Genomic DNA, 13796 nt, shown 5'->3' with positions numbered 1-13796 from the left:
CTTGTCCTTTCTGATGGAACTTCATACTGTAGGGTGGATTTAATCCCACTTTATTAATCCCCATTTAATCCCACTTATGCCTGAGACATGCAATCTGAACTGAACATTATCTCACGTGTGTCAGAGATCACTGGCCATATCTGGCGTGTGGGGGCTCTATCTGGTGCTACAGAGGTCAGGAGGGGGTGCAGTTAATGGTGTAGTTGAAGAAACAAGGATGAGGCAGGTGAGGTCTGCCTGGGATTCTTAGCAAGGGTCAGGTCAAAGTTCAAAATTCAAAGTGAATTTATTATCAAAGTACCATATACAACACTAAGATTCATTTTCCTGCAGGCATTCTCATTAATCGATAGAATAATAACTATAACAGGATCAATGCAGAAGACAACTAACCATGCAAATGCAAATATAAATAAATAGGCAGCATAGTTTTAAGGCGCTTGGAAGAAAGGATGTCAGGGGTAAGTTTTTCACACAGAGAGCGGTGGATACACGGAATGCACTGCCAGCGACGGTGGTGGAGGCGGATACAATAGGGTCTTTTAAGAGACTTGTGGATAGGTACATGGAGCCTAGAAAAATAGAGCGCTGTGCAGTAGAGTAATTCTAGGCAGTTTCTAGAGTAAGTTACATAGTCGGCACAACATTGTGGGCTGAGCAGCCTGTAATGTGCTGTAAATTTCTACGTTCTATGCTGCTGCTTTGATTACTTATTTAATTGGATCGGCACAACATTGTGAGCCGAAGGGTCTGTTCCTGTGCTGTATCATTCTGTGGTGTAAGAAAGGTGTGTACCACAGGATTACAGACAACTCACCATATCTGTTCTACAACACTGTGGTCTCATGTGGATGCTCTGAGTTATATCGCCTAACTGCAGTCAGGCTCACTTTAATGTTGCATGCAATCACTGTCTGATGAGCATGGGTTAAATCCAGTTCTATTTCCAACTCTGCAATAAATTCAATGTGTTTAACATCACTTACTGTGAAAGGCAGCCATTCTCTGGAGTTAGTCTGGACTCTACTGCTCAGTATAACCAGACAGAACATGGCTTATTCATGTTCCATGTTTTATTGTAGAAATTACACATCTCGACCAGCAGTAAAACATTGTACAAAGAGTAGAATCTATGTCTGTGGCAACTACTTTCACCACTTAAAAAACTATTAATTTTTTAGGGTATTTAGATAAGAACTAATGACATCTCTGAGCTTTTCTGGTTGCTTAAGTAGAAGATTGCACTGGGACTGGGACACAGTTGGACTCGGTTGTGACAGGCACTGGCAAGTTTGACTCTAAGAGATGGCTCAGAGTCCCTGTAATCCCTAGAGCCTAATGCACACACACACACACACACACACACGCACACACATATCCACAAAGAACACATCCACCACATGTTTCTCCCCTACAAAGATGTAAAAGATTTTTTTTGGTTTAGTTATTAACAGTTTGCTATCTCCTTTGCTTTCTGTTTCTTCAAATGCCTTGTCAGGTCATCAATTCGCAGGTCCTTCAGCTGAACCAGATGCTCAAGTCTCTGTACTTTCATCTGCAGAATCTAACAAAGCACAGATTAAACTTTCAGCAGAATTACAGCATATCAGCAGTACCACACAGCAACCTGAGCTCTTGCAATGAAATGCAGACCCCTTAACAATTAAATAACAAAATGGCCAGCCCCAAATTATTGAGTAGTGTCCATTCACATTCACTGCTTTCTGCTCTGTACCTTTTGGATACAATGATTAGAAAATGCTTTCAGACTATATACGTTTTTAGTAAAGATGAAAGATTAGCTTTATTTGTCACATGGACATGGAAACATATAATAAGTCACTTGCATTAACGACCACAGTCTGATGATATGCTGGGGGTAGTCTGCAAGTGTTGCCACACTTCCAGCGCCAACATGGTATACCCACAACTCACTAACCCTAACCCATACATCTTTTGGAAAGTGGGATGAAACCACAGCACCCAGAGGAAATGCATGCGTTCATGGGAAGAACATTTTAACTTCTTCAGACAGTGGCAAATTCAGAACCCTAATTGCTGGCACTGTGAAGTGTTACACTAACTATGTTGCCTTGTTGTGTTTCCTTTGCAAAACTAACAATATGAACAACTTGTAATACGTGTGAAGGATTGCATGCGGACATAGGAGGCAATATCAGTAAGTCTGCAGTTCAAGATCAAGTTCAGTTTATTGTCATTCAACTGTACACATGTACACAGCTAAACAAAACATTCCTTGGACCTAGGTGCATAACACAGTACATATAACTTACACACACAACACATAAGTAATATTACCACAAATAAATTCACAAATAACAAGGTGCATTTATGACACAGGTTAATGCTACTGGCACATCATACGAGATGCAGTGAGTTTAGTACTTTTATGGCCTGGGGAGAAGAAGCTGTTTCTCATCCTAACAGTTTTTGTCGTAATGCTACGGCACCTCATGCCTGATGGGGTCAAAGAGATTGTTGGATGGATGGGAGGAATCATTGAATTTGCTAAGGACATGAACATGGGTGGAGTTGACAATGTGGGTAGTTGTCTTTATTAAAAGAGTAAGAGAAAAGATTGCTGCTGTCTGATCCTTCAAGAGCTGGGAGTGTCGTATTGTCAGAGCAGCGTTCAACATAAATTTATTATCGAAGTACATATATATAAATATAAACCCTGAGATCCACTTTCTTGCAGCCATTCACAATAAACATAAGAAACACAATAGAATCAATGAAAGACCGCACCAACAGGACAAACAACCAATGTGCAAAATACAACAAACTGTGCAAATACAAAATGGAAAATAAATAAATAAATAGATAGATAGATCGATAGATAATAAATATTGAGAACATGTGATGAGGAGTGCTTGAAAGTACTCCACACGCTGTGGGAACAGTTCAGTGTTGGGGTGAATGAAGTTGAGTGAAGCTATCGCCAATGGTCTGATGTTTAACTGCTCCTGAACCTGGTGGTGTGAGCCCTAAGGCTCTTTCCTGATATCAGCAGCAAGAAGAGAGCATAGCCTACCATTTCCTACAACATTCACCATGTAAGACCTGCTCTGGTTGGTCCTACTGAAGTGTAACACCTCGTACTTGTCTGTATTAAGTTTCATCTGCCATTTTTCCAGCTGGTCTAGATTCCTCTGCAAGCTATGATAGACTTCCTCGCTATCCACTACTCCCCTAATATTAGTGTCATCCGCAAATGTTCTGATCCAGTTAACCACATTATCAGATTGTTGATATAGATAGAGGAATTGATGGCTTTGTGGCAAAGTTTGTGGATGATGCGAAGATAAGGCGAGGGGTAGGTAGTGCTGAGGAAGCAAGGTGATAACAGAAAGACTTAAGACAAATTGGAAGAATGGGCAAAAAAGTGGCAGATGGAATATAGTGCTGGGAAATTTATGATAATACATTTTGGTAAAAGGAACAATAGTGCGGACTATTATTTAAATGGGGAGAAAAGTCAATCATCAGAGGTGCAAAGGAACTTAGGAGTCCTAGAAAGTTAATTTTCAGATTGAGTCTGTGGTAAAGAAAGCAAATTTAATATTGGCATTTATTTCAAGGGGAATAGAATATAAAAACAAGGAGATAATACTGAGCCTTTATAAGACACTAGTCAGGCCGCATTTGGAGTATTGTCGACAGTTTTGGGCCCCTTATTTCAGAAAGGATGGATTGTCGTTGGAGAAAGTCAGAGCAGGTTCATGAGTATCATTCTGGGAATGAAAAGGTTAACATACGGGGAGTGTACTCACTGGAATTTAAAAGAATGCATGGGGATCTCACTGAAACCTACCGAAAGTTGAAAGGACGAGATAAGGTGGATGTAGAGAGGATGTTTCTTCTGGTGGGGGCAGCCAGAACTAGAGGGCATAGCCTCAAAATTGAGGGGCAACCTTTTAGAACAGAAGTAAGGAGGAATTATTTTAGCCAAAGAGTGGTGAACCTGTGGAATGCTCTGCCACAGATTGCAGTGAAGGCCAAGTCTGTGGTTATATTCAATGTGGAAGATGATAGATTCCTGATTGGTCAAGTGATATGGTGAGAGGGCAGGTGTATGGGGTTGAAACGGATCCAGGAGCAGCCATGATGAAATGGTGCAGCTGACTCGATGGGCTAATTCTGCTCCAATGTCTTATGGTTATAGATGACAATCATCACCGATCCCTGCGGCACTCCACTAGAGCAGGCCTCCAGTCAGAGAGGCAACCATCTGCTACCACTGTCTAGCTTCTTCCACAAAGCCAATGTCTAATCCAATTTACTATCTCATCTTCAATGCTGAATGACTGAACCTTCTTGACCAACCTCCATGCAGGATGGTGTCAAATGTCTTGCTAAAGTCCATGTAGACACCTTTTGTAAGCTTTTCCATTCAAGGGTATTTCCATACCAGACTGTGATGCAACCAGCTAACACACTCTCCACTGCACATCTATAGAACTTTGTCAAAGGTTTAGATGTCGTGCTGATTCTTTACAAACTTCTAAGAAAGTAGAGGCACTGCTATGCTTTCTTTGTAATGGCACTTATGTGCTGGACTTAGAACAGATCCTCTGAAATGTTAACACTGAGGAATTTAAAGCTTTTGACCCTCTCTACCTCTGATTTCCCCAATGAAAACTGGCTCATAGACTTCTGGTTTCCTCCTCCTGAAGTCAATAATCAGCTCCTTGGTTTTGCTGACATTGACTGAGAGGTTGTTGTTGTGGCACCACTCAGCCAGATTTTCAATCTCCCTTCTATATGTTGTGTGCTGACAAGTGCTGGAGGTCCACTTGAAGAAGAGCTCAAGCAACAAATAAGATGACATTAAATATGCAAAAAGAACATACATCATGGCATGATAATGGAATTAAACAGAAGTTAAATTGCCTGTCTGAAGCAGCTCGCTGAAGTATGTCCGAGGAAAGAGTTGTGAAAGGAGGGAAGAGGTTAGTGTAATGAGAGGGGATCAGAGCTCAGCCAGCCCTGGATATTCTCAAACATCAGCACCTGCAAAATCTGGATCTCCTTCAGCCAATGAAAACACAGACAATAGAAAGAAGATATTAAAATGGTTTCTTTTGTGAAAAATTGGTATAGAAACTTAGCATTAAAACAAATGTTAATTTTGAAAACTCTCAAACTTTACATTGCACAAGTAGCACAAGTCCATAACACACAGGAGCAGAATTAGGCCAATCCCTCATGGCTGATTTATTTTCCCTCCAAACCTATTATCCTGCCTTCCCCTCATAACCTGTGACGCCATGATTAATCAAGAACCTATCAATACCTGCTTTAAATATACCCAATGACTTGGCCTCCACAGCAATCTATGGGAATGAATTCCACAGATTCACCAACTCTGGTTAAAGAAATTCCTTCTCCTTTCTGTTTTAAAGGTACCATTATAAATATACAAAGACTAGTAAATTGCTGTTTCTTCCCCATTTATCAGCTATGACCAACTGTGTCACAGTGTTCAGTGTGGCTCTAATGCAAACACTGAGTCCATTACACATGTGCTCTGAGTTAATCTCACCCCATAATGTGATGATTGTTCTTGAAATGCAGCCATCATTTTCATTAAGTGCTTTGGCTTATGAAAAAGAGTTTAAATAAATAATTATTCTTGGCTGAGAAACAGAGGCTGTGTAACTAAAGACAATTTTAACATTAGCTCCTCTAAGGAAACAGATAGAATTTGACACGCTTGTGTTACTAAGGGACCTTCGATTGAAATTAGGGTCTGAACAAATCTCTCACAGACCCTGCATGTTTCCCTTCTCCTGCTCATTATAACTGGACACTGGGCACAGGGAATGGTTTGGCCTGTGGTCCTGATTGCACTAATTCACCTTGGGCATTGATGGAACAGCGCATGAGGCCAAAGACAGAGATCAGAACAATAGTGGGGTGAGGTGACTAGAAACTCAGGATCACCCTCACAGATGCAGTGACACAATCCACATTTCTCCTGGATAGGGTAGCCCACTTGGTTGGCACAGAATACAGTTCACTTCATAGGGAAAAGTGCAGGTGAATTGCTTCTTTCCCTGGAAGTACAGTTAGGAACCCTGGATAATGTTGAAGTGGGGTTATGCTGCCTGTAGTTGATGGGGAAGTATTGTAAATGAGAGTGGATAGTGCTGATGAAAGTCTGAACAGGAGTCATGGTGGGAAAGTGTCCTTTTAAATGCTGAAAGGAGAAGGAATGAATCACCTAGTGCAGTTTGTGAAGATGCTCAAGGGAGAATGCATTCAGCCAGTTCAATGTGTGGTAGTGGTGAGGAGTGCCTTGGATCTCTGCTGAAAAAAGCAGTGAAGGGCTCTCAGACCATCCTAATGGAAATGCAGAGCTGCTGGAGCACCATGGTACAAGTGAGTGAGTGGGACCAGGAAACAGGAAACTGAAAATAGCACTCAGAGTGCTGTGGATGTAAGGGGGAAGACACAGGTCAGAGGAATGGTCAATGTTTCTCAGGGAAATGTATAGAAGAAATGTGGCAAATGTTCAGGGAATATTTGCGTGGAGTTCTGCATAGGTACGTTCCAATGAGACAGGGAAAGGATGGTAGGGTACAGGAACCATGGTGTACAAAGGCTGTTGTAAATCTTGTCAAGAAGAGCTTACAAAAGGTTCAAAAAACTAGGTAATGACAGAGATTATAAGGCTAGCAGGAAGAAGCTTAAAAATGAAATTAGGAGAGCCAGAAGGGGCCATGAGAAGGCCTTGGTGGACAAGATTCAGGAAAATCCCAAGGCTTTCTACAAGTATGTGAAGAGCAAGTGGATAATACGTGAGAGAATAGGACCAATAAAGTGTGACAGTATGGAACCGGAGGAGATAGCAGAGATACTTAATGAATATTTTGCTTCAGTATTCACTACGGAAAAGGATCTTGGTGATTGTAGCGATGACTTACAGTGGACTGAAAAGCCTGAGCATGTATATATTATGGAAGAGGATGTGCTGGAGCTTTTGGAAAACATCAAGTTGGATAAGTCACTGGGACCAGATGAGATGTACCCCAGGCTACTGTGGGAGGCGAGGGAGGAGATTGCTGATCCTCTGGCGATGATCTGTGCATCATCAATGGGGATGGAAGAGGTTCCAGAGGATTGGATGGTTGTGGATGTTGTTCCCTTATTCAAGAAAGGGAGTAGAGATAGCCCAGGAAATTAGAGACCAGTGAGTCTTACTTCAGTGATTGGTAAATTGATGGAGAAGGTCCTCAGAAGCAGGATTTATGAACATTTGGAGAGGCATAATATGATTAGGAATAGTCAGCAGGTTGTGCCTTATGAGCCTGACTGAATTTTTTGAGGATGTGACTAAGCCCATTGATGAAGGTAGAGCAGTAGATGTGGTGTATATGGATTTCAGCAAGGCATTTGATAAGGTACCCCATGCAAAGCATATTGAGAAAGTAAGGAAGCATGGGATCCAAGGGGATGTTGCTTTGTGGATCCAGAACTGGCTTGCCCACAGAAGGCAAAGAGTGGCTGTAGATGGGTCATATTCCGCATGGAGGTCGGTAACCAGTGGTGTGCCTCAGGGATCTGTTCTAGGATCCCTATTCTTTGTGATTTTTATAAATGACCTGGATGAGGAAGTGGAGGGATGGGTTAATAAATTTACTGATGACACAAAGGTTGGGGGTGTTGTAGATAGTGTGGACGACTGTCAGAGGTGGGCTGAGAAGTGGCAAATGGAGTTCAACCCAGTTAAGTGTGAGGTGGTTCATTATGGTAGGTCAAATATGATGGCAGAATATAGTATTAAGACTCTTGGCAGTGTGAAGGATCAGAGGATCTTGGGGTTCGAGTCCACAGGACACTCAAAGCTGCTGTGCAGGTTGACTCTGTGGTTAAGAAGCATAGGGTGCATTGGCCTTCATCAATTGTGGGATTGAGTTTAGGAGCTGAGAGGTAATGTTGCAGCTATATAGGACCCAGGTCAGAACTCACTTGGAGTGCTGTGCTCAGTTTGGTCTTCTAACTACAGGAAGGACGTGGAAACCATAGAAAGGGTGCAGAGGAGATTTACAAGAATGTTGACTGGATTGGGGAGCATGCCTTATGAGAATAGGTTGAGTGAACTCGGCCTTTTCTCCTTTGAGCAACGGAGGATGAGAGGTGACCTGATAGAGGTGTATAAGATGATGAGAGGCATTGATCGTGTGGGTAGTCAGAGGCTTTTTCCCAGGGCTGAAATATCTAACACAAGAGGGCACAGTTTTAAGGTGCTTGGAAGTAGGTACAAAGGAGATGTCAGGGGTAGATTTTTCTTTTACAGAGAGTGGTGAATGCGTAGAACGGGCTGCCAGCAACGGTGGTGGAGGCGAATACGATAGGGTCTTTTAAGAGTGTCCTGGATAGGTACATGGAGCTTAGAAAAATAGAGGGCTATAGGTAACCCTAGATAATTTCTAAGGTAAGAACATGTTTGGCATAGCTTTGTGGGCCAAAGGACCTGTATTGTGATGTAGGTTTTCTATGTTTCTATATGTGAGAAATATTTATCAGGTCAGGCAGCATCTGTAGAAAGGTTCCTGGCAGCATTGTTAGATTTTATTTCAGATTTCCAGCACCTGCAGTATTTTATTTTCAGTTTGTAGTAAGTCTAGTGGAGCAGGAGTGAGGAGAAACCATGGATTTACCTATATGCAGGAGGTAGAAGCAGATCATATCAAGTTCAGGAACTATCAAAGTGGAGGCTCTAGAGGGAAGATCAGGTCAGTGCCTGTCGAGAGGTCTGATGTTAACTGATGGGGTCATTGTCTGGTGAGAGTTATCATGAGGGCCTGGAAACCTGGTGTTCAGTGTTTGGGAGGCAGAGGTCAGTTCCTTAAAACACAGTGAGACAGCCTGGGTCCACAGGTTTGATGGTCATGTTGGAGCTGGTGCTGCAAGGTCTGAATGGGGTTAGATAGAGTGACTGAGGGGAGTGAAACACTGAAACTGTTAATGTTGCAGTGGGAGTTAGGGATGATGGATCTCAAGAAGGAAAGAGGCTGAAAGGAAGAATCTTTGGATAAGGCATGCTGCAAGAAAGAGTGTCTCTCTCTCTCTCCGTCTTCCTCCCTCCCTCCAGTGAAATGGGGATGGAAAGGAGAGCTGCAGAAGAAAAGTTCTCCATTTATCAGGATGGGGCTGAGAACTAATTGTCAGAATCAGAATGGGAAAGATCAATATGGGCAATAAAAGCTCATCAAGGGGTGCATTGAGAGGAGTGTTAGAATCAGAGGAAAATTAAGGGTGGAAAAGATGTGGAGGAATGTTAGAACTGAATTTGAATATGAGAGTTCTTGAATTTGCAGTTTTGGGTGTTGGAATATAAGGAACATTTTGTTTGATGAAACTAAATGCAGCAAAGGGCAAAGTGGAACTGTGGACATTTGAGTGAGAGTGAGTTGATGCATTTGCAGAAAGAGGTCAAGTACGTACATGAGTCAGCAGATGGCTTTAAGTGTGGATCTCAAGATGAGATTAGTTGCTATTACTAGCAACATAGTTGATGGAGTTTGTAGATATTCTACAATTTCAACAATCAATACTGTTGAAGAGGAGGGGCTGTACCGGACCTGGTATTGGGTAATGAGTTTGGCCAGGTGACCTAAGTTTTAGTGGGTAAAAGTTAGGAAACAGTGACTACTTCTCCTTAAGTTTTAAGATAGGATAGGTACAAATCTTGCAGGAGATAATTAAATTAGAGCAGGGAAAATTACAAGAGTATTAGTCAAGCACTAGGGAGAATTAATTGGCAACAGTTGTTTTTTTTTTGTCAAGTGCACATCTGACCTTTGGAGGGTGATCAAAGACCAACTATACATAATGCAGGACAATATGTTTTAATCAAAAGGAAGGGCAAGGATGTCAAGGTAAGAGAACCTTGAGGTTTACTTTACTTTATTGTCACCAAATAATTGATACTAGAGTGTACAATCATCACAGTGATATTTGATTCTGCGCTTCGCACTCCCTGAAGTACAAATCAAAGTAAATATAATAAAAAATTAAATTACAAATCATAATTAGAAAATAGAAAAGGAAAAGTAAGGTAGTGCAAGTCAGGTCCAGATATTTGGAAGGTACAGCCCAGATCCGGGTCAGGATCCGTTCAGCAGTCTTATCACAGTTGGAAAGAAGCTGTTCCCAAATCTGGCCGTATGAATCTTCAAGCTCCTGAACCTTCTCCCGGAGGGAAGAGGGACAAAAAGTGTGTTGGATGGGTGGGTCATGTCCTTAGGTTGAGAGAGGTGATGAATTTAGTCAAGAAGAAAAAGTACTGTATGCTAAGCTTAGGAAACTAGAATCAAACAGAGCCCTTGAAGATTATAAAGAAGCCAGAAAAGAACTGAATAAGGGAATTAGGAAAGCCAGGAGGAGCCATGAAAAGTCCTTGGCAAGTAGGATTAAAGAGAATCTTACTGGTGCAGGGAGCAGGGCTTCTGGTTCTTGGATCATTGGGATGTATGACCTGTACAAAAGGAACAGATTGCACCTGAACCCGAGGGGGGACCAATATCCTCGCGGACAGGTTTGCTAGAGTTGTTGGGAAGGGTTTAAACTAATTTGGTGGGGGGTGGGAACCAGAATGAAGGAACTCAGGATAGGACGGACAGTGAAAAAGCAAAGACAGCATGCAGTCAGACTGTCAGGAAGGGCAAGCAAATGATGGGACAAAATTACAGTCATCAGGGTGAGTATCAGTGCATTAGGGATGCAAAATCAAAAAGGGTAGCGAATACAGCACTCAAAGTGTTATATCTCAGTGCACGGAATATAAGAAATAAGGTGGATTATTTTGTTGCACTATTACAGATTGTCAGGTATGCTGTTGTGGCCATCAGTGAATTACAGATGAAGGATAGTTGTAGTTGGAGCTGAATGTCCAAGGTTACGTGTTGTATCGGAGGGATAGGAAGGTAGGCAGAGACGGTGGCATAGCTCTGCTGGTAAAGAATGGCATCAAATCAGTAGAAAGATGTGACATAGGATTGGAAGATGTTGAATCCTTGTAGGTTGATTTAAGAAACTGGAAGGGTAAAAGAACCCTAATGGCAGCAATATACAGGCCTCTCAAAAGTAGCTGGGACGTGGACCACAGATTACAACAGGATATAGAAAAGGCATGTCAAAAGGGCTATGTTATGATAGTCATGGGAGAATTTAACATGCAGGTCGATTGGGAAAATCAGGAAGGAAATGGATCTCAAGAGAATGAGTTTGTTGAATTCCTATGAGATAGCTTTTTAGAGCAGTTTGTTGTTGAGCCTACTAGGGGATCAGCTATACTGGATTGGACATCAAATCAAGTCAAGTCAACTTTTATTGTCATTTCGACCATATCTGCTGGTACAGTGCATAGTAAAAATGAGACAACGTTTTTCAGGACCATGGTTTACATGACACAGTACAAAAACTAGACTGAACTACGTAATAAAAAAAACAGAGAAAGCTATACTAGACTACAGACTTACACTGGACTGCATAAAATGCACAAAAACAGTACCGGCATTACAATAAATAATAAACAAGACAGTCGGGCAAGGTGTCAGTCCAGGCTTCGGGTATTGAGGAGTCTGATAGCTTGGGGGAAGAAACTGTTATATAGTCTGGTCGTAAGAGCCCGATTGCTTCGGAGCCTTTTCCCAGACGGCAGGAGGGAGAAGAGATTGTATGATGAGTGCATGGGGTCCTTCATAATGCTGTTTCCTTTGCCGATGCAGCGTGTAGCGTAAATGTCCGTGATGGCGGGAAGAGAGACCCTGATGATCTTCTCAGCTGACCTCACTATCCACTGCAGAGTCTTGCAATCCAAGATGGTACAATTTCCGAATCAGGCAGTGATGCAGTTGCTCAGGACGCTCTCAATACAACCCCTGTAGAATGTGATGAGGATGTGGGGTGGGAGATGGACTTTCCTCAGCCTTCACAAAAAGTAGAGATGCTGCTGGGCTTTCTTTGCTATGGAGCTGGTGTTGAGGGACCAGGTGAGATTCTCCGTCAGGTGAACACCAAGAAATTTGGTGCTCTTTACGATCTCTACCGAGGAGCTGTCGACGTTCAGCGGGGAGTGGTCGCTCTGTACCCTCCCGAAGCCAACAACCATCTCTTTTGTTTTGTTCACATTAAGAGACAGGTTGTTGGCTCTGCACCAGTCTGTTAGCTGCTGCACCTCCTCTCTGTAAGCTGACTCATCGTTCTTGCTGATGAGACCCACAATGGTCGTGTCATCAGCGAACTTGATGATATGGTTCAAGCTGTGTGTTGTAGCACAGTTGTGGGTCAACAGAGTGAACAGCAGTGGACTGAGCATGCAACCCTGGGGAGCCCCCATGCTCAGTGTGATGGTGTTGGAGATGCTGTTCCCGATCCAGACTGACTGAGATCTCCCAGTCAGGAAGTCTAGGATCCAGTTGCAGAGGGAGGTGTTCAGGCCCAGTAGGCTCAGCTTTCCAATCAGTTTCTGAGGGATGATTGTATTGAATGCTGAACTAAAGTCTATGAACAGCATCCGAATGTGTCTTTTTTGTCCAGGTGGGTTAGGGCCAGGTGGAGGGTGATGGCAATGGCGTCATCTGTTGAGCGGTTGGGACGGTACGCAAACTGCAGGGGGTCCAGTGAGGAGGGCAGCAGGGTCTTGATATGTCTCATGTCGAGCCTCTCGAAACACTTCATGATGATGGATTTAAGTGCAACGGGACGGTAGTCATTTAGGCAGGACACTGAAGACTTCTTCGGCATGGGGATGATGGTGGCGGCCTTGAAGCACGTTGGAATGGTGGCGCTGCTCAGGGAGATATTGAAGATGTCAGTGAGAACATCTGCTAGCTGGTCTGCACATCCTCTGAGTACTCTACCAGGGATGTTGTCTGGTCCAGCAGCTTTCCGTGGGTTGACCCTGCACAGGGTTCTTCTCATGTCGGCCACGGAAAGACACAGCACCTGGTCATTCGCAGGAGGGGTGGACTTCCTCGCCGCCACGTCATTTTCTGCCTCAAACCGGGCGTAGAAGTTATTCAGCGCATTTGGGAGGGAGGCATCACCTGCACAGTCAGGTGATGTTGTCTTGTAATTGGTGATGTCCTGGATGCCCTTCCACATGCGCCGCGTGTCACCGCTGTCCTGGAAGTAACTGTGGATTAGCTGGGCATGTGCACATTTTGCCCCTCTGATACCTCGGGACAGTTTGGCCCTTGCTGTTGGTAAAGCTACCATGTCACCTGCTCTGCAGGCGGAGTCGCGGGACCTCAGCAGCGCACGCACCTCTGCGGTCATCCATGGCTTCTGGTTAGCACGTATAGTGATGGTCTTGGACAGAGTAACATCATCAATGCACTTGCTGATGTAGCTGGTCACTGATGCTGTGTACTCCTCTAAGTTGGTAGAGTCACCATCAGTTGTAGCCTCCCTGAACATGTGCCAGTCAGTGTTCTCAAAGCAGTCTTGAAGAGCAGAGATGGCTCCTGCTGCCCAGGTTTTCACCTGCTTCTGAACTGGTCTGGAGCGCCTGACGAGCGGTCTGTATGCTAGGATTAGCATAACAGAGGTGTGGTCTGAGTATCCGAGGTGGGGGCAGGGCTCTGCCTGGTACGCGTCGGGAATGTTTGTGTAAACCAGATCCAATGCGTTCTCCCCCCTCGTTGCAAAGTCCACATACTGATGGAATTTGGGGAGCACTGACTTAAGGCTCGCATGGTTAAAATCACCGGCGACAATAAACAGACCATCAGGATGTGCATTCTGCAGTTCGCTAATAGCCC

General features: G+C 43.5%; 1 protein-coding gene across 5 annotated transcripts in view; it reads right to left on the bottom strand.

Moving 5' to 3' along the window:
• Positions 1-267: 267 nt before the first annotated feature.
• The window catches only part of spef1 (sperm flagellar 1), a 51923-nt gene continuing 38394 nt past the window's right edge, over positions 268-13796 (bottom strand). For all 5 annotated transcript variants that reach the window (XM_073025704.1, XM_073025705.1, XM_073025706.1 and 2 more), the window contains one exon: positions 268-1564. Coding sequence is in view for 2 of the 5 variants with exons in the window: in XM_073025705.1 (XP_072881806.1) it covers positions 1448-1564 (117 nt within the window). In the remaining 3 variants the exon portion in view is untranslated. The remainder of the gene's footprint in view (positions 1565-13796) is intronic.

This window comes from Hemitrygon akajei, chromosome 21 (genome assembly GCF_048418815.1).
Source record: "Hemitrygon akajei chromosome 21, sHemAka1.3, whole genome shotgun sequence".
In the NCBI taxonomy this organism is placed as follows: domain Eukaryota; kingdom Metazoa; phylum Chordata; class Chondrichthyes; order Myliobatiformes; family Dasyatidae; genus Hemitrygon; species Hemitrygon akajei.
Note: the sequence above shows the minus strand (reverse complement) of the source record. Positions and strands in the feature narration are given on the sequence as shown.